The sequence below is a fragment of the Aureobasidium pullulans genome (assembly GCF_000721785.1).
Source record: "Aureobasidium pullulans EXF-150 unplaced genomic scaffold scaffold_15, whole genome shotgun sequence".
Taxonomy (NCBI): domain Eukaryota; kingdom Fungi; phylum Ascomycota; class Dothideomycetes; order Dothideales; family Saccotheciaceae; genus Aureobasidium; species Aureobasidium pullulans.
Window position 1 is genome coordinate 256,362 of NW_021941035.1, and position 18,325 is coordinate 274,686.

Genomic DNA, 18,325 nt, shown 5'->3' on the forward strand with positions numbered 1-18,325 from the left:
GACAGCGACCTTGATGTGTTTCTCGAGAAAGCTTATCGATAAGATTAGATAAGACAGTAGGGCCATCTCGGCGGACACGGGCCGAAGCCAATAGAATGACGTAGCGTCTTCCCCATGTGCAATATGCTTCCCCCCGATCGTACCTTCCTCCCAAGTATGCAGCTGAGCCGAAGCCGCTTTCTTGTCGGGTGACAGCCAGCAATTCAATTCCATTCGTGCAATGGCCGATACTTCGAAAAAGACTGATGGTCCCGAACCTTGGGATGCCACAGCCTGGGACCCCTCGACCATCCCCGACTTCGACAACGATTTCATTGGGGACGACGACGTTCAAGAGTTCGCCAAAGCCCTTGCGGCTCCGGACTTTACCTCCCCCTCGGAAGACGATCTCCTCCATGCTGCGAGCCAGCCGCCCCAGTTCTTCACAGCTCTCAACGACTGGGCTCCCGTACGTCAAAAGGTCAAAGGTCGCCAAAAACACAAGCAAGAGAAGAAGAAGCGTCCTCCGCGTCGAGGCAAGGATGAGACAAGAGAAGGATGGACATACAACCTGCTGAAATGGCCGCTGCTGTTCGTCGTCCTAGGCTGGATTACAGCACTGGGAATCTCATACATGTTCACGAGGCTGTACATCTATCTCTACGAACACTTCGTTACCTGGCGAGGAAAGCGAGAACAACTGCGCGCCAGTCTGCGACACAAGTCCAACTACGAGGACTGGATTAAAGCTGCTGAGGAGCTGGATGGCCACCTGGGCAGCGACAAATGGAAAACAAACGACGAATATGCTTATTACGACAGCAAGACGGTCCGTCGCGTCAAACACCGCCTACAATCCTTGAAAGCAAAGGTCCAAGCCGAAGCAAAAGACCACCCTGCTGTGTCTCCAGGCGGACGCGCTGTCGACGAGCTCCGAGGTCTGGTCGAGGCTTGTGTCAAGAACAACTTTGCAGGCTTCGAGAACCCTCGTCTCTATTCCGAAACATACTACGGAACCAAGAACCTCGTACAGGACTTCATCGACGAAGCTTCGGACTGTATCAAAGTTTTGCTAGACTCGGACCTGCTGACTTTAGAAGACAAGCGTGCCATGGTTAAGCACCTCAGCACAAACTTCGGACGTACTGCTTTGTGTCTTTCGGGCGGTGCAACCTTTGCTTACTATCACTTCGGTATCGCAAAGGCTCTGTTGGATGCCGATCTTCTTCCCCCAATCATCACTGGCACTTCAGGAGGCGCTCTCGTAGCTGCTTTGCTTGGTACTCGAACCAACGAAGAGCTCAAGTCGACTTTGGTGCCTGCATTGGCGGCTCGTATCACTGCCTGTAGGGAATCATTTCCTGTCTGGTCGAAACGATGGTACCAGACTGGTGCTCGCTTTGATTCGGTCGACTGGGCTAGACGATGTGCTTGGTTCTGCCATGGTTCTCTCACCTTCCTCGAAGCTTTCCAAAGGACGGGTCGCATACTCAATGTGTCTTGCGTTCCATCCGACCCCCATTCGCCGACTATCTTAGCAAACTATCTTACAGCTCCTGACTGTGTCATCTGGTCTGCTGTCATCGCATCAGCTGCAGTTCCTGGCGTCCTCAACCCCGTTGTACTCATGAAGAAAAAGCGTGACGGCACTTTAGAGCCCTACGCTTTCGGGCACAAGTGGAAGGATGGATCGCTCCGTACCGACATTCCGCTCAAGGCCCTCAACTTGCATTTCAATGTCAACTTCAGTATCGTTTCTCAAGTCAACCCTCACATCAACCTGTTCTTCTTCTCCTCACGCGGTAGTGTCGGCAGACCAGTCACTCATCGCCGTGGTCGAGGATGGAGAGGAGGCTTCCTTGGCTCTGCTCTCGAACAATATCTCAAGCTTGATCTGACCAAATGGCTCAAAGTTCTCAGACATCTGGAATTGCTCCCACGACCGATGGGTCAAGACTGGAGCGAAGTGTGGCTGCAGCGCTTCTCTGGCACAATCACAATCTGGCCGAGGTCGAAACCATCAGACTTCTGGCACATCCTTGCTGATCCCTCCAAAGAACGTTTGGCAAACATGATCCAAGTCGGCCAACAGGCTACATTCCCGAAGCTGAAGTTCATTGCTAACCGCATGAAGATCGAGAAGATTGTGGAAGATGCCCGACAGAGCATGAGACCTAATCCTAATGCCCTACCAACACCTTCGATCGAAAAGAGTCAGATGCGTAGCATGCTGAGCAGTGACGACCTTGAGTCCCTGCTTGAGCAAGCACGTTCGAATGGCGGCAGACTCGAACCAGGACCATTCCTCTCCGCCACACCTGACAGAATGCAGAGTGGTAGGAGCTCGAAGAATCCGTCACCCAAGGGCTCACGGTTCGATGAACAAAGAGAGCCTTCTCCATCATTTGCTAGACGCTTCAGTGGCTGGCTGGGCTCCATGTCACCACGTAATTCGAATGACACCATGCGTCCAAGCGTGCGACAGCTCCGACGCGAAGAGTCTAATGACTTCGCTCGCAGAGGCAGTGTCATTCAAGAAATCACACGACAAACAAGCGTGTTCTTCAACGAGCCGGAGTCTGAGAGCGAGAAGGAGGACGAAGAAGAGGATGTTGCACCCTATGGTGGCAAGCAGCGTGACTGGAGAGATTATGGCGATGGTGACACAACTGCAAGCGAAGACGAGGCAGAAGCCTTTGTCAACGGAAGTGGAAAAGCCAAAACTAGCTAACCTCATAGACGGGTGGGAATCTTAGATACCAATATTTCAATGTATACCAATTTTTGTACAACTAGATCTATAGCCACAAGTGAACAGCGTCTCTACATGAGACCCTGATCCCAATCCTCAGGCAACAAACTTTCCCTCAACATATCCATAGCTACAGCTCTTCCAGCCTCTCCCTTTTGACCCAAGACAGCGACGATCTGCTGACCAACATTGCCGTTCAACTTCCCTTCCAGCATAGTGGCAATCAGCCCTCTGACTTCGACCTTGCCAGCTGCCTCTGCATCTCCCTCTGCACGGAACAGATTCATAGCACCGCGATAATACGTCTGTGCATTCTTAATCAACGTAGGCGCACTTTTCTGAATGGCCGCAGAAAGACCAGCAGCAGGTGTGGTGGCGAGATTGAAACGCAACAACTCGACATCACCGCGAGATTCATAGACGCGAGCTTTACGTTCCTTCGCCTCGGTATCGTTAATCTTGACTGCAGCTGCATAGAGGTCTTGCGCCTTTGACAATGTAGACCAGCAAGTCGTTGCTGCGCTTGAAGGACTGAAGTTTTGAGCCGTGGTTGTTAGTTCGACGAGGCTGTCTGCGTAGGTGCACATGACTGCTACATTTGCGGTTGTATCCAGAGGTTCGAAAGCTTGTTGGAGACGACTCAAGGAGTCGTTTGCAGATGCAGTGCCGAGTTTGAGATCGGCTACTGTGAGGGCCGCGTGGAACTGAGCACGCTCGAGGAGGACGTCTGGTTCTTCTTGAGCGCGCTCTTCGGCTTCGACTTGAGAGAGGTATTGAGGGATTTTGTCCTCGACTAGGGTGGTGCCCATCTTTGCGAGGGGAGAGACATTTGAGGGGTCGTCGAGGGTGATGAGGAGGGTTAGAGCCGTGAGACTGGAGCGTGCTGTGTCCAACAAATCGGAGGGGGTGATGTAGGCTTGCACAGAGACGTATTCGCTTTCTTCCTCGTCTTCGGGAGCTGTATCTCCTGCTGCAGAAGCTTCGGGTTGGGCTGCAGGAACTTCTTGGTCGATTGCAACGCCGCCTTCGGCCTCCATGGAATTTGCATTTTGTTCTTCCACGAGCTGTTCCTGACGAGTAAAACATGCTGATAGCAGTTCAAGTGCTTCGCGAAGAAGAGACACTGAATCGGCCTGTGCGCTGAAGATGCCAGCTTCTGTCACATACTCGGCAATACTGATCATGACCTGAGCTGTGTTGAACAGTACATCAGCCGACTCACCGTTAAGCTGTAGTGCATAGCGATGAGAGTTGAGAGCCTGCTGCAAAAAGTCAAGTAACGGAACCGCGAGTTTAGCTACTAAAGTAGGCTGTTGTGATAGTTCAAACTCAAGACGAGCTCTGCAAAATCTCTAATCAGCTAACGTTCCATAGATTGATATCATAAGATGTTTCTTACTTGTTGTATGTCAGGTCGGCATCCTTGGGATGTTTTTGCAAGCCATTGTTGTAGATCTCGATAGCTCTGACAAAGGCACGACTTGATTTGGCCGGATCACCAGCTCTCCATTTACCGCCAGTCTCTTCTTCGGCGTCGGCAGCTGTGATAGTCGTGGTCAGTTCAGGTACTCATTGTGGCGAAAGGCTGATACAAGTCGCAAACAGAAGCGCAGGATACTTTGTAAACCATCCAAGTACCATGAAATTTGAGTTTGCTTACCTTCTTGAAAGTCGTATGCTGTGACCAATATCTATGTTGGTCAATATGATGATGTACAGATATTATGGAAAAGTTTGAATCTGCACCTTTGATTTTTTCTGTTGCTTGGGCAATTTTGGCTTCTTGAGAAACTCCTTTGATTTGACCATAGTGGGCACTCCTCGACGGAAATTTACAGATGGACAATTTTTGATTGGTCTTTTAGATCCAAGTGCTCGTACCCTTGAGGCAAAGCAGGAAGTAGCGTTCGGAGGTGGTTGGAGATGGCTGGATGTTCATAAATCGTGCATTGCAATGATCGAGTTGTGCACCGGGCGCAGCGGGAACAACGGCGGGGGGACATGACAGCCGAGTTGCTCGGTCAACGCTCCTGCCAATCACTATCCATCACGTCTCTCAAGCCTGCAAGATGGTGCGGCATCATGCAGAAAGAGTGCCCAGTTCCCTGTTCTTCCTTTTCCATGTCTCTTTCGCTCTGTAATTACGCGCATACATCTCCGCACTGCTTTTGAACTCTGTTCTTACGTTGCTGTCTGCAAACCTTCCATACCACGACTCGTTGCTTTCCAGAAGTGCAGACACGTGCTTATCGATTACAATCGATTGTGCCTTACCGCTCCAAAAACGACTATCACGACTCTATGATTCAACGAACGACCTGAACGAAACAAATCGCGCTGCTTCCAGACAATTTCTCAACTAATTACCATCACACCCTTCACCAACCAGCAATTGATCAAACCCGCAACTCATACAAAGCGCCATAGTGCGCTCACATAGCGCTATCAACATGTCTGTCGACAACCTGAGTGCGCCGGGCAGCAGTGTCTACGACTCCAGCACAATGTTCGTTGGAGATGGAACATGGGATTCAACCAAAAACACTTTCCTCCTTCCCAACCTGCAAGGGCTCAACTTTGCGACAATGCAGTTGAACAGTAAGATTGTCCACAGTCGGCTAGCCTCGTTCTGTACCTGACTCTTTGTGTTCAGGCATGTCCAACCGCTTCTCCGAACTACCACAATACCACCGCCTCATCATTGGCCACGGAGTCGTTGCTGCTCTGGTATTCCTGTTGATAGTTCCTTCAGCCATCTTCGTCGCGCGTTTCTACTACCGCAATCCTCGCCTTGCCCTCCGACTCCACATCTACCTTCAAATCCTGACCGTCGCTCTGGTCACTGTTGTTCTGATCCTCGGTTGGTTTGCCGTGGGCCCTGAGCGAAGCTTGTCCAATCCTCACCATGGCATTGGCGTTGCTCTGTATACACTGGTGCTTGTTCAATTCTTCGGAGGCGCCTTGATCCATCAAATCGAGAAGGGCAAGTCACGGTGGAAGATTCCTCTCAAGCTCATGGTAAGTAGAGATGTGCTCCAATTTGCTCCATGATACTGACACTGCTATCAGCTGCATCAGTGGCTCGGCAGAGCCATTGCTCTCCTCGGAATAGCTCAGATCCCTCTCGGCATGACGTTATACGGCTCTCCTAAATACTTGTTCATCCTCTACGCTTTAGCTGTGTTCGCCCTCATCGTTTTGTATTTCATTCTCTGCTACATCTACCGACCGTCTGCCGACTATGATGATTACTCAAGTTACACCTCTGGACCGACGCGAACGGAAATCACCGATGATCGCCGTACTGGTCGCACTCGACGAACTGTGAGTACTGGGAGCAACACTAGTCATCACGGTTTGAGAAATACGGCTTTCTTCGGTGCAGGTCTAGCTGGATTAGCAGCGCTCCGTCGACGTTCACAAAGTAGAACTGCTCAACGTACCGAAAGGGCAAAGGTTCCCTCTCATAGATCATACCCCTCTGGCTCCTATGTCGAAGAAGAAAAAATCATCGAGACTCGACCCAAGGACAATACTTGGAGGAACAGACTCCTGGGTGCTGGTGCTGGGTTAGGCGCATATGGAGGCTTAAAAAGAGCCTTTTCCCGCAAACGACCTAATGATGAAGAGAGCTATGTCAGTTCCTCATACGCTCCCACTGTTGGTGGAAATGTCGTCAACCGGTCTGAGGTGATAAGAGTCCAAGACGGAGATGCACCTCTATCACCCGAGCCTCGACGATCTGCTAGATCTGATCGTATCGCTGCGGTACCGGCAACACCTACTCAGCAACCACTTCGATCACGCACAAGTCGCGACTCGTTCTCTTCATACGACAGCCGAAGTTCCTTCGAGGACGATCATGCCGCTCGGCCAACCAAGTCTGCTGAACCTGGTATACTTGGTGGCATTGGTGCTCTTGGGCTGTTTGGCTACTTCAAGGAGAAGCGTAGGCAAACACGCGTTAAGAAGGATGACGCCAGGATCGAGGAGATGCGTCAGCAAGAACAGCATAACGCGGAACGTATCAATCGCGCTAATAGTCGGCGCTATACCGACCGACCCAGGCACAGAAGACCAAGCATGACTGAGACCGAAGTCACACATGATCACGGCTTTACAGGAAGCAACCCCGAGCTCTCCCGGCACCACCTCCCTGCCGAACACGTGCCACCATTACCTGCATCAGCAGCTACTCTCCCAGGAAACCAGTACAGTACAACTCTGCTTCCGAACAACACGAACAACAATGCACACGTACCTCTTATGGCGGGTCCGGCATATCCGGTCCAGCCTGGACTTGTCTCGATGCCTGAAGGCGCTGTCGTTCCGGATGCTTCTCGCTTAGCGAGGTCCAACAACACTTCAAGAATCCATCTTCCAGTGGACACGACCGCAGCAGGTCTCGCAACCGCAGCTGTAGCACACTCACCCACGAGGTCTGACTATCGCGACAGGCCAACTCGTCACCAAAACGCTACATCGCAGATTAGAGTCGCCAACAGCCCAACAAGTGTTGCTTCGCCGCCTGTCAGTGTCAAAGTCAAGATGCACAACGACGGACGTCACGTCACACTTCGTCGACTGAATGAGGACGAAGCCGCGGCAGAGCGCGAAGCTAGACGACGGGAACGACGCCAACGAAGGAGAAGAGCCGAAAGTCTGAGCTCCGGAGTGGAAGACGAAAGTGTCAGGTACAGACGTACTCAAGGCGTCGCACCTCATATGAACAATGCAGCCAGACCACCAGTATCGTCACATCCAGATGAGCTGAACCTGCCGCCCATGCAGGGTCCACCACCGGTTCCTATTCACAGCACGGGTATGAGCCCTGTCAACATGGTTCCCAGTGGCTTGACCAGCGGAGTCGGTAGCCCTGGAACGTTTGACACCGAGGGGACGGATCTCAGTCACCACGACGCCAACAGAAAGAGACGGCGAGCAGAGAGAGCATCGCAGAGAAGCGCTAATCAAGGCGCGCGTGTGGAGTTTTCATGATCGTGACAATGCCTCATTGGCAAGCATGGCGTGACCGACGTTGTTAACGACCGATATGGGTGATGTTCAGCTATCACATTGCATTTGCAGCATGGCGTTTAATGTCAAGATTGCTTCAAGGATGTTGACTGGGTTGTCAGCGGTGTATCAAGAACAGTGTTGCAAATACATGTCCATTTTCGTGATGTTCGACCGTGAATTTTTACAAGATGCAACATGCCGTATGGAGAAACAGTCCCGATAGCTAGAGTAGGATTAGTTCAACAATTGCAGTGTCTCTGATGCCTGCTGGCGAGTCGTCATACACCACTACAGATCACATGATCGAAATGTCATGCGGGAAAGGTGTGCCAACCTCCAATAAGGATTCTCCCTCATACTGCTTGAGATGTGGCTTCGGAACAGACTCGCAATTGGTGGTTAAAGCTGCAAGTTTTTCGCGTGGAAGGCTTCCGATTCTGAATTTCCGTTTCGACCCCTCGAGCCGTCGACAGCATCACAGCATCTTCTCAACTTGCCCAAGCGAGTTGTTTTGTGTGTTCTCGATCAAAAATTCCTTGAAACCAGCCAGGAGCAAGAGTAGGGTCGCTGGCGCGATGTATGCATAGACACATGCAGAAATCTGCACACAGCCACACACCTCTGAGCTGGCCAACTGATGTGTGCGCGGCCACTCCGGGTGTAGGCTATGAACAACGATGTGTTTTCTGATCGAAGAGTCGCCGAACAGAAGCTTGTGGGTTGCAATCTGGAGCGCTCAGATTGGAGATTGGGGTACTCAAAGACTGGCGAGTGAGAGTCATGCTATATTGAGCCTGCATACAGCTACGCGGCTAGCGGGTCCGATGTTGAAAGGAACGAGCGCCTGCGGCGTGCGGCATTTCGCATTACGGCACAAGACGGGCCACCTTATCACTTGTCGCTGCAACGATATAGAGTGTCGCTATCCTCGTCCAAATTACGCATCTTTCTCGAACATTATCAACGTTCCCCAGCCCTGGGAATATCAAAGAAACGTCGTCGGCCGGATCTGCGGCTAACACACCGTTGCGAGCCGCGGTTGAGACACGCGAGCGAAGCCACTGCCGCCCTGCGCCATCCCGAGTTTAGCTTTGCATCTCGCCTGCTCCGACCAGCAAAGAGGCCCTTTTCCCTAATCCAAACCATCCAGTCCGCGTTGTACACGTTGCAAGTCAGATCAAAGCTGACCTTGCCACTGCAACCATCGACCAAGATCGCGTCATATTCTCTGTCTCTTCCTCGGATTCTCGGTTTTGCCGGTGGCGGTGCTCGGCATATCTTTCTAAAATTCCTCAGTGGTTCACGAAACGTGCTTGCATAAGGATACCTACCATAATACTGGTACATTCGTCGTCGTGCTTTTTCTATTTTCGATTCTCTGTGGAGTCAACTCAAAAATATATTCGAATGTGTTTTTTGAGCTTCAGATTTCTTGTACATCTACATCAGCATCTTCCAACACTATCTCTGGCCCTTACTATGAAGAATATAGCGGAGTCTACCCATATCACAGACTTTGTCCACGCTCTGGTATAGGCCACCTCCACATTCTATATACGGATCTCACGAGGCACATAAGATGGCGACCCATGTACTAGGAACGAGCTATCTTTCGGATTCGGGAGATCAACGTCAAGCAAGAAGTCTGAGAAGGTCGATAACTCGATTACCGGTAACGACTCGTTCTCCGAAAGAGCATGCTGTAATTGAGCCAACACGACACAATGCAACAAGCCCGGATCTTCGCCATGTGCCCCAGAGCGAGACAACTTCACGTCGTACAGTCACCAACTCTCGCCTACCATCCAGAAATGCTCCGCCAAGCGTTGTACAGGCGCAACCTTCGTCGGCCACTCCATCAGTACAAAGTGTTTCCAGCAAAGCACGGTCTTCAGAACGCCGATCAGTCCGACCGCCTCCTTTGAGCACAAAGACACCTTCTTTGGTGTCAGGCTCGACTATATCAACACCTGATAGCCCCCGTTCTGGATTACGCAGAAAGGCTTCGACTATCAACCAATATGCTCTTCGCGTCAAGACCGACCCAGAGAGCATGCAAGAACATCGGAAACTGGTTCAAACAGTGCACAAAGTGCAGTATGACAACGACCCCTTTCCAGGAGCCATATTTGGTATGACTCTTCCTTCCACATCTGGACTTTCATCTACAAGGAACACTAGCCGCATACCAAGCTCCGATTCTAGGATGTCCAATTCAAGATCCAATACGAAAGCTCCACATCCCCCAATCGAATTACAGGCGCCGTTCTCGGATGGCGCTTCAAGTAGAAATTCTGACTCGCCATTCAGTCACCAGTCAACACCAACTTCAGCTTCCTCACACTCTTCGTTAGCTGCATCTACTCTAGGATCTGCACGCCATAGAGATAGCTTGGATCTAGCTCGTGCTGCTACAAAGACACAAACACGAAGGGACATTAAGCCATCGGTTGCGATCTCTGGCTCTGCTTTGCGAGTTGAAGCTTTAAGCCCTGATGCTCCTAGCCTAAGACATCAAGAGCAGACTAGACAGAAACCCTCTTTTTCCAATCCATTCTCGGCCAAGGTTGCACACACACACGACCAAAAAAGTTCTGCTACCAAGTCTTCGACCCGTAAGACATCTCAAGGTGTGCCTTTTGACGGTATCCCGCCGGAGTTTGCACACCTTAATGTGGATCCACCTGCGGTTTTATCAAACAACAGATCAATGCCTCCTAGGCGACCAAGCAGAGATGGTATCGATGGATTAGGACTTGCATCGGACATCCCTGTGGTACAAAGCAATCTTTCACACATTGTCCGAACGCCCTCTCATGGCCCAGACGCAGCCGACATGGAAACGCCACCGTTGAGCCCAAGAAGGACTTTTGGATTCTCTCATCGAAGCTCTTCTCGTCAGAGTAACAAATCACAAGGAGTTCCAACAACACCCAGAACACCGACTGAGCGTTCTGAAATAGGCACTCCTCTCAGTCGCAAAGATTCGCCGATGGTTGGTCCGAGTCCCAACACTTCGAGGACTCCTAGGATAGGGATACTGTCTAGCCGCCATAAGGATTCGTCCACTCCTCCGATCACGTCAGATAAGCCAAAGAAAGGACCTGCAGCAGGCACAGGCCACGAGGGCTATGGCAAGTTCGGTTTCAGGGGAAGAGGAAGCAGCATTTTTGGTAGAACCAGTCGCTCTTCCAGCAAAGACAGCTCAACAAGTCGCAAAGGACTGTCGTTCTTGAGCAGAAAGAAAAGCGCGACAAGCGATACTGAGGATGATGTGGATCGATTCCTGGAAGAGAGAAGAGAGCCGATCATTCTCCGTGGAAATGGAAGCGGGCTGAAGTCTGAAGAGCATGGAGCTTCTGCGACCGCCAAACCCGAAAATCTGGATAAGGCTGGACATTACGCAAGCTCAGCAGGCTCTAAGACAGTTATGCCTGCCACCGAGGCTGACAAGCCATCTCTCTCCGAATTGGGTCACGAGGGCAAAGAGGGCCATTGGCTAAGCTCCCCCAGATCCAGCAAGAGTCCAACACTCATGCAGCGCTTCAGATCCAAGGTCACGAATCAAACCTCGAACGGTGATTTGGGGTATCGACAACCTACGAAGTCGCTACATTTTGGTTCCATCGATCAAGCTACAAACATCGACCTCACAGATATCGAGAAGCTCCTCAGTGGTGATAGTCGTTCTTCTAAAAGTTCGAAGAGTTCTGACACCAGTGGCAATCCACTAGTGGCTTATAGTCGAAGACATGAAGGCCTTCTTCCTACTCCCCCTGCAGCTATCGCCCCCAAGAGAACGTCTTTTGGATCTCCAGTCCTTCTTCAGGCGAAGACGATGACCCAAGTCAACGCTCCTCAGCTTGTGGAAATTTCCAAGACCCCTGGGTCATCACAGCAAGAGGAAGTCTCAAAAGCTAGGCTCCGGTCTGTCGGCAGAATTCCACAAGTTGTACGAGCAGGCCAAAATTTGAAGGGGCTCCAAGATGATGTCACTCCGGAAGACACGTCGAAGGACATGATGGTTGATGAGAGTCATGAGACGCAAGAGTTCATCGCTTTTCCCCCTAGAAAGAACTCTGAGTTATCTTACACTAGCAGCTCCGGCCTCGGAAGTCCTTGTATCACAAGATCTTCTTTCGTCGGAGAAGACGAGGTCTGGAATGAGTACGACAATCTGTTGGATGAGGTCTTGCCAGCAAAAGTGAGGGCATCAACTACTTCGTCTCTCGGTGCACCGTTCCAGTATGCCGACATGGTCGACTCTAAAGCCATCAACCGAAACGAAGACAGTGCACCCAGAAGTACCTCGAATCCTGAGGCCAGCAAAAGAGGCTCCAATTTGGATACCAGTCGCCCAAGCACAACCTTTTCGATATCTGATTATCTTGACCAAGAGGACGACGTAAAACCTGAAGTACCTATCTCACCACGCAGAATTCGAGAATCTCGAGTCGATCCTGCTGTTTTCAGTCCACCAACAGCCTCGGCAGAGTTGAGATTTGCGGCACTCATGACAAGCAAATGGCTATCATTCGGCCGACTTCTATTCAGTCCCGCCCATGAGGAAGCAATTACTGGCAACCACACCCGAATTTTGATTGTTGACGGGCTTGGAAAAGAATGGTCATATAACTGCGCTTTGACCTACCCGAAGTGTCAATTTTATAATCTCGGGCCTGGACCAAATTCGTCCTCATGGGAGACGCTCTCAAACCATCACCATGTTACTCATCCGTCAATCGACACACCCTTCCCATTCCCCAATAACTATTTTTCGGCAGTAGTTTTCCGTTTCCCCATCGCCGCCGCAGACGACGCCTATCAAGCATGCTTCAATGAGATCAAACGCACATTACGCCCGTCAGGATACCTAGAGATGTCTGTGCTAGACCTAGATCTTGTCAACATGGGTACGTATGCGAGGATGTAGATACTATGCTCCAATAGCCATCAGATGGTGCTTCAGATTGCATTGTTAGTCGGCTCGCTGTACAAACGGCCATCTGTCTTGAGCCTACCTTCTCATGGAAGCAAGTGGTCTCTCTATGGACGGCTAGTCGACTATGACCACTTCTCTGCATCTCGACAGCTACAGGTTCTGATGTCTCGCGGCCTTGGGAGATTGTATCGTTACACACATGCACACAAGAAATATGCTAATTTTGCATTCGCTTTGCAGGTCACACAGCTCGCAAAACCATTCGCGACCTCAAGATACGTATCCATCAACATGATAGCCAGATCAGTCTCTGGAACCACGGCGATGCTTTCCTCACGCTCCTCGGCAAACGCAATTTTGAGAACCTAAGAAAATGCGTCGTCGATATACCAGTAGCTGGGCGCATACGCAGAAGTCACGATAGCGGAACCTCGAGCTCAAGTAGCCAGAAGCAAAGACGGTCGGAACAACCAGAGCCTGAATACCTACGCTTCACAGAGTGGATGCAGAGCAACAAAAACGACAAGAACAATGAGGAGGACGAACGCCATGAGCGACGCAATGACGAAGATATCACGAAAACAGTGGCCAAGATTGGACGATGGTGGTACTCCTCCTGCTATCCCGATCCTGGTCAGACAACCACAGCAGGGCTTTGGGACACACCTGGCCTACTGCGCGAGTGCGAGCGCCAAAGAACAAGCTTCAGACTGTTGTTCTGTTATGCACAGAAGCCTGTCTGTGTCAAGAGGCGCACCGCCAGTGTTTGAGGCGAGAACACACAACGTCAAGATGAAACACATGAACAGAGAAACGAATACATGGAATGAAAACGCATATGAGGATAAGATATATACGCATACGATACATATTTATTGAGAGGCTTTAATCGAAGTTTGTTTGTTTTCTTTTACATTTTCGAAGTATGAGGTCTTCGGTGCTGTTGTTATTAGCTGTGAAACTGCACGAAGATTTGAGAAATTCGGCGAGTGTCCAGTGAGAGAGCAAAAAGTTCGGGCTCTCAATGGACCCTCTCTGAGATCTCAATAGCGTTATGCGTTTTAATAGCTAGCAAGCGACCACTTTTGAAGCAACAACTCGAAGGCCCGAACAGTCTTTCCCCATGTCTCGCTGTTGTGTCCCTTGGCTTTCCACTCCTCAAGCTTCAACAGCTTAGCAATGTCGGTCTCAATATGTGAGGTAGTGCCGTTGATGGGTGTAATTCCAAGTCCTTGAACGAGAGCATAAATCGCAACTTCCACACTCACACCTATTTCCTCGGCTGCACGAGTGACAAGTGGTATACCAAGAAACTTGGGATTGCCCGTCAATGTCCAGAAACTTTGATACTCGATGCTGTTTTCTTTGCAGAACTCTCTGAGCCCGATATCCCAACCAGTGGCAGCGTAGAACCTGTTTTGCACCACTTTTGGCTTGACATTGCTGTTATCCCAGATATACTCCAGAATCGGCAGGGAGGTATTCGAGATGCCCAAAGAGTGTACTTTAGCTGGTACAAACGAGGCCATTGCATCCCAGGCCTCCATTGTCTGCTGGATATTCGGCAATGGACTGTGCAACACCAGACAATCGATATAGCTGTCCTCTACATCTTCAGTATGTCTGAGGTTGTGTAACGAAGACGCCACAGAAGCTTTAACCTGTTCTGTTATACTGGTTGAAGGGTCGTATGGTAGGTTGTTCGGATCTTGGCCATTGATGGATGTGTATTTGGTCTGAAGATATAATTCGCCACGAGTGAGATTGCTACCAGAGAGGAAGGTGCGGACGCCCTTGCCGACAAGGTGTTCTTGATAGTGTTTGGGTTGCGCGGCTGTGTCGACGGCAAGGAAGCCCGCTTGGAGAGCTTGAGTGACTAGAGCGGTTGTCCGTTCCTTCTTCCAGGCTGTGCCGTAGAGCATTCTGAGAGTGGTGTTTGCAGGTTTGGACATTGTGATTTGAGTCTGATGATGGAAAGATTGTGGACGGTTGAGATGCAGATGCTGACGTCGATGTGAGCAGACGTGGAGGGGGCGACCCTGCTCGGATCAGACGGAGCCACTTCACCAACCGCGTTGACCTTGATCATCCATATTCATGCGTTAGACAGAAATCTGAAGGATGAGGACTATGATGCCGGGTGTTTGGTCCCGGTTCTGTGTGTCGTAAACCAATATCTATTCTTACATCAGGTTTCACAATTCTGCTCGGACATCAACAAAGCTCCCTTCCGAAAAAACAAGCGTCCCTTGAAAATCATTGCAAGTCTAGTTGAATAGCAAACTCGATTGAGGTCAAGACTCGTCGAGAGGCATCAGCAAACATAACCACTTTGAATCGAATCAAGAGACGAACGGTGAGCAGGACGTGAGATGGATATGCAAGGAAACGCAGCCAAGCGCCACAGCCAGCCAGCTGATTGGACGACATGCATGAACAGCAAGCGCGAGACGTGCCACGCTTGCTTTCACGGGCGGCTACACAGCTTACCCCGTTCGCTGCTGACGGTGATAACAAGGTGAGAATGGACGTAGATCATGCGAGTAGGTCGTACTGCAGTAACTTGTACAAATCATGTCTGCTCCCGCCTTTTGGGATGGCAAGTGTCTCTTTCTGACTCCTCTTCTCATCCTTCGGCGCTTGGTTGCGAAGCGTGAGGCTCGATACTCGATAGGCGTTTGTCGAGTCTTCTGAACAATCGCATACTGCATTTACTTTGCCCGTAGCCCCAGACCTACCACAATGTTACTCGTCGCGCGAAAATGGCGGTCACGAAAGACCATGCTCTGGCTGTTCGTTGCAGAGTTCCCCTTTACTGTGGCTGCCCTCGCTCTCTTCGCCATTGCTCAGCCAAACACCTACCGTACACGACTCTGGACTGACGGATACAACAATGGATTCAACAGTTCACCCACTGAAATTCTCTACTCCTACGCAAATCATCGACCGATCAGTCCTCCTATCATCTGGAGTCAGTTGTATGTTGAGCTCAATCCTAATTTTCTCTATGGCGGATTCTGACCATCTACTAGTATCACCGACTTCAACGTTGTCATCTCTGTGCTTTCCATGTTCATAATGCTTATCAAGCCCGTTCTGTTCTTCATGCGCGCTCTTATTCCAATATTCTCTGCTCTGGTCCATATCCTGCTGGTTGTCCTGTATGCTTACAGTGCATATGGTCAGTCTGCGTCCGACATGACCGACAAGGACCATCCACAGAAAGGCGCACCGTGGTACATCACCAAGAGCTGCGACGTTGCGTCTGACAAGAAGAACATTGGGTACTGCAAGCAAGCGAAGGCGAGCTTTGCTGTGACATTGTGTCTATTGTGAGTAGTCCCCTTCACACGTTGAGGTGTTTCAGGACTGATAGTGCTCTTCAGGATACTCTTCGCAGTGACATTGCTAGTCTCGCTCCACTCTTGTATTCCTACCAAAGCAGAGAAGCTTGCTCGAGCAGCCGACATCGAAGAGACAGAGATACCAGAATATTCGCCAGAGACGGCCCGACTTGATGAGCAAGAGTGGGAGAAGATGCGGTCACAGGCGGAATGGCAGTATCCACCAGGCATATCGAACATGCTGAACCCGATGACACCGAGGACAGTGGCATTCCAAACACTCGAAGGGGAACATGGTCCTACACCTGTTTCAGATACTTTACCATTTAGGGAGCGGTATGGAGGACCGGATGGACGTTGATGCCACTAATTTTTAGCAACCTGTACATAGAGCTCAAAGCCAAGGCAATTTATTCCTGACCAAGATTTCCGCAATGTCTTACATATGAATTTGGTGTATGTCGTTGATGCTCATGGTCCTCCTAATTTTGGTAGTTGTATGAAAGTATGAGAGCGACCATGCCTTAACGAGATTACGAGTAAGTCACAATTCGTCGTCTGTCTCATCGTCTTCCTCCATTGCTGGCGTTGGATTAGGAGGAGGCACTACGACAGACGATTTGGGCAGGGTCTGAGAAGAGGCCATTGTCGAAGAGGACTTAGGCAGGGCCTGTGAAGAAGACATCAGATCATTCCGCTTGGAGAAAGGCAACTGCCTTCTAGGCGGTAGCTGTATCTCAGGGGACACTTCAGGTGCCTTCTCTGTTTCATCTGGCTTGATAGCTTCCGAGGCTCCTTCCATGGCTCCCATGGATTTTTGAGAGCGCGATAATTGTGAGGCCTGAGAGCGCGACGGCTGTGACGGCATGGGGGCTGGAGCAAAGCCACCATCGCTGTCATCATCCTCAGTATCAAGTTCAGACTTGTCAGATGTCAGGGGTCCGCCAAGTTCCTGACGCATGTCATGTTCTTCGTCCATGCGGTTCCCCAGATCCGTTCCTCCCAGGTCATCGTCATCTGTTTCAGACTCATTGACCTTGTCATCGGCCTTACGCTTGCTTGAGCGAGAGAGATCAGGTTTACGGCCAGTAGCAGATCTAGCCTGCTGAACTTGATCTGCGGCTCTGGGGTTGACCTTGGCATGAGCCAGAAGGCGCTGCTGATCGCGGATCTTGAGTTTCTTGGTGTTCAATAAGGCTGCAAACTTCCGGAGCATCTCATCTTGGTGAGACTTCTTCGCCTTGACCAGGTCATCCAGCTGAGCGGTCAGCTCATCAATTCTCTTCTGATGCTCCGTCACGGTAGATTGGAAGGTTGCTAGTTGGTGGGCCAGTCCATCAGCTCGGGATACAGCAAAGCCCGTCCAGTCGTATAGCTGCACAGCTTCATCGTCATCCCTGTCCAGAGTGATTGCGCCAAGTCGTTGCTACGGACATCAGTATACCGTACGAGTAGGGAGAGTTGCAGCGGAAACGTACAGTGATGCCACTAATCTTATTACGGATGGTTATAGTGAGCTGAGATGAAGAGAGATTGGCCACGGCCTCTACTCCGACCAGAGTAGGATCATTTGGAATAGATTGAAGCAAGACAGAAGACAAGATAGATTGCCAATGGCCCAATTCCGTCTGCGAGCTAGAAGCCTGCAATTTGTGGATTTGGTTTTGGCGGAGGTAGGTGACGAAAGGAGCTTCGCCATCTGTAGCAACGAGTTTCACATCCAGAAGATCCGGACCGGATTGTTGGACATTGACGAGGACGAAGTCATTGTCGACGTCAGTCCGCGGTAGCCGCAAGACTAAAGGGTCTGGCAATGGTGGCATGACGGCAGAGTAAAATTTGATGGTGGCTAGTCTCGGTCAAGGGCTGAGAATAGGGTCGGTAGGGTGTAGTCAGCGAGCGGAAGCCGAGGCGGGGACGTTTGTTTGGAGGCAGCGGGATGTGCAAACAACGACAGCAACGTCGACGCCTCGAAAGCTTTTAACCGTTTGCTGGCGAGCGTTTCGGCAAGCAAACGCGTGTGAGTGAGACGTTTCAGGCACCAGGCGCAGAGACGCGAGGCAGCTTCTTGCTGCGGCAGAGGCCTGAAGGAGACGTCAAGGTCGCGTGGAATTGATTGATTGTTTACTGAGATTGTGACGTGCGCGCGAGTCGCTAGGGCCTCTCGGGCAGTGGAGTCGGCGGGAAGGTAGACCCTTCTTGGCAAGTGTGCGAGGAAAGAGCAAAAAAAGGTGCGTGGTGTGTGCTTCGGGTGAGTTGTGGAAGTGGCAGCTTCGCGCAGCGGTGCAG

At 50.7% G+C, this 18,325-nt stretch overlaps 7 protein-coding genes across 7 annotated transcripts; 4 read left to right on the forward strand and 3 right to left on the reverse strand.

Moving 5' to 3' along the window:
* Positions 1–160: 160 nt before the first annotated feature.
* On the forward strand, positions 161–2,319 carry M438DRAFT_407387 (FabD/lysophospholipase-like protein; the record flags this gene model as incomplete). Its single annotated transcript, XM_029909896.1, has 2 exons — positions 161–2,249; positions 2,312–2,319. Exons 1-2 carry the CDS (start codon positions 221–223, stop codon positions 2,317–2,319), a joined length of 2,037 nt encoding a protein of 678 aa, XP_029758387.1. The 5' UTR covers positions 161–220.
* A 483-nt stretch (positions 2,320–2,802) lies between these two features.
* On the reverse strand, positions 2,803–4,540 carry M438DRAFT_337241 (uncharacterized protein; the record flags this gene model as incomplete). Its single annotated transcript, XM_029903971.1, has 4 exons — positions 2,803–4,072; positions 4,131–4,272; positions 4,392–4,422; positions 4,478–4,540. 4 exons carry the CDS (start codon positions 4,538–4,540, stop codon positions 2,803–2,805), a joined length of 1,506 nt encoding a protein of 501 aa, XP_029758388.1.
* Positions 4,541–4,868: 328 nt separating this feature from the next.
* On the forward strand, positions 4,869–8,198 carry M438DRAFT_347469 (uncharacterized protein). The gene is made up of 3 exons (XM_029905916.1): positions 4,869–5,329; positions 5,385–5,749; positions 5,801–8,198. The coding sequence occupies exons 1-3, from the start codon at positions 5,182–5,184 to the stop codon at positions 7,727–7,729; spliced, it is 2,442 nt and encodes an 813-aa protein (XP_029758389.1). The 5' UTR covers positions 4,869–5,181; the 3' UTR covers positions 7,730–8,198.
* Positions 8,199–9,208: 1,010 nt separating this feature from the next.
* On the forward strand, positions 9,209–13,577 carry M438DRAFT_322994 (uncharacterized protein). Its single transcript, XM_029902986.1, has 2 exons — positions 9,209–12,663; positions 12,933–13,577. Exons 1-2 carry the CDS (start codon positions 9,330–9,332, stop codon positions 13,460–13,462), a joined length of 3,864 nt encoding a protein of 1,287 aa, XP_029758390.1. The 5' UTR covers positions 9,209–9,329; the 3' UTR covers positions 13,463–13,577.
* Positions 13,538–14,648, reverse strand: M438DRAFT_347471 (Aldo/keto reductase). Its single transcript, XM_029905917.1, has one exon. The coding sequence runs from the start codon at positions 14,642–14,644 to the stop codon at positions 13,754–13,756; it is 891 nt and encodes a 296-aa protein (XP_029758391.1). The 5' UTR covers positions 14,645–14,648; the 3' UTR covers positions 13,538–13,753.
* Positions 14,649–15,434: 786 nt separating this feature from the next.
* On the forward strand, positions 15,435–16,397 carry M438DRAFT_278111 (uncharacterized protein; the record flags this gene model as incomplete). The annotated part of the gene is made up of 3 exons (XM_029900977.1): positions 15,435–15,670; positions 15,725–16,024; positions 16,079–16,397. 3 exons carry the CDS (start codon positions 15,435–15,437, stop codon positions 16,395–16,397), a joined length of 855 nt encoding a protein of 284 aa, XP_029758392.1.
* A 31-nt stretch (positions 16,398–16,428) lies between these two features.
* M438DRAFT_58328 (uncharacterized protein) lies at positions 16,429–18,207 on the reverse strand. Its single transcript, XM_029910198.1, has 2 exons — positions 17,515–18,207; positions 16,429–17,462 (listed from the first exon to the last, which is right to left on the reverse strand). The coding sequence occupies exons 1-2, from the start codon at positions 17,857–17,859 to the stop codon at positions 16,581–16,583; spliced, it is 1,227 nt and encodes a 408-aa protein (XP_029758393.1). The 5' UTR covers positions 17,860–18,207; the 3' UTR covers positions 16,429–16,580.
* Positions 18,208–18,325: the final 118 nt, after the last annotated feature.

What these genes read in the sequence shown, in the direction of transcription:
- M438DRAFT_58328 (XM_029910198.1), bottom strand. Translation starts at nt 17,859, where the DNA reads ATGCCACCATTGCCAGACCCTTTAGTCTTGCGGCTACCGCGGACTGAC. An exon ending in ATAAGATTAGTGGCATCACT is followed by an intron (nt 17,463 to 17,514) that starts GTACGTTTCCGC and finishes TGATGTCCGTAG; the next exon opens with CAACGACTTGGCGCAATCAC.
- M438DRAFT_322994 (XM_029902986.1), top strand. Translation starts at nt 9,330, where the DNA reads ATGGCGACCCATGTACTAGGAACGAGCTATCTTTCGGATTCGGGAGAT. An exon ending in CCTAGATCTTGTCAACATGG is followed by an intron (nt 12,664 to 12,932) that starts GTACGTATGCGA and finishes TTCGCTTTGCAG; the next exon opens with GTCACACAGCTCGCAAAACC.
- M438DRAFT_347471 (XM_029905917.1), bottom strand. Translation starts at nt 14,644, where the DNA reads ATGTCCAAACCTGCAAACACCACTCTCAGAATGCTCTACGGCACAGCC.
- M438DRAFT_347469 (XM_029905916.1), top strand. Translation starts at nt 5,182, where the DNA reads ATGTCTGTCGACAACCTGAGTGCGCCGGGCAGCAGTGTCTACGACTCC. An exon ending in TGCGACAATGCAGTTGAACA is followed by an intron (nt 5,330 to 5,384) that starts GTAAGATTGTCC and finishes CTTTGTGTTCAG; the next exon opens with GCATGTCCAACCGCTTCTCC. An exon ending in AGATTCCTCTCAAGCTCATG is followed by an intron (nt 5,750 to 5,800) that starts GTAAGTAGAGAT and finishes CACTGCTATCAG; the next exon opens with CTGCATCAGTGGCTCGGCAG.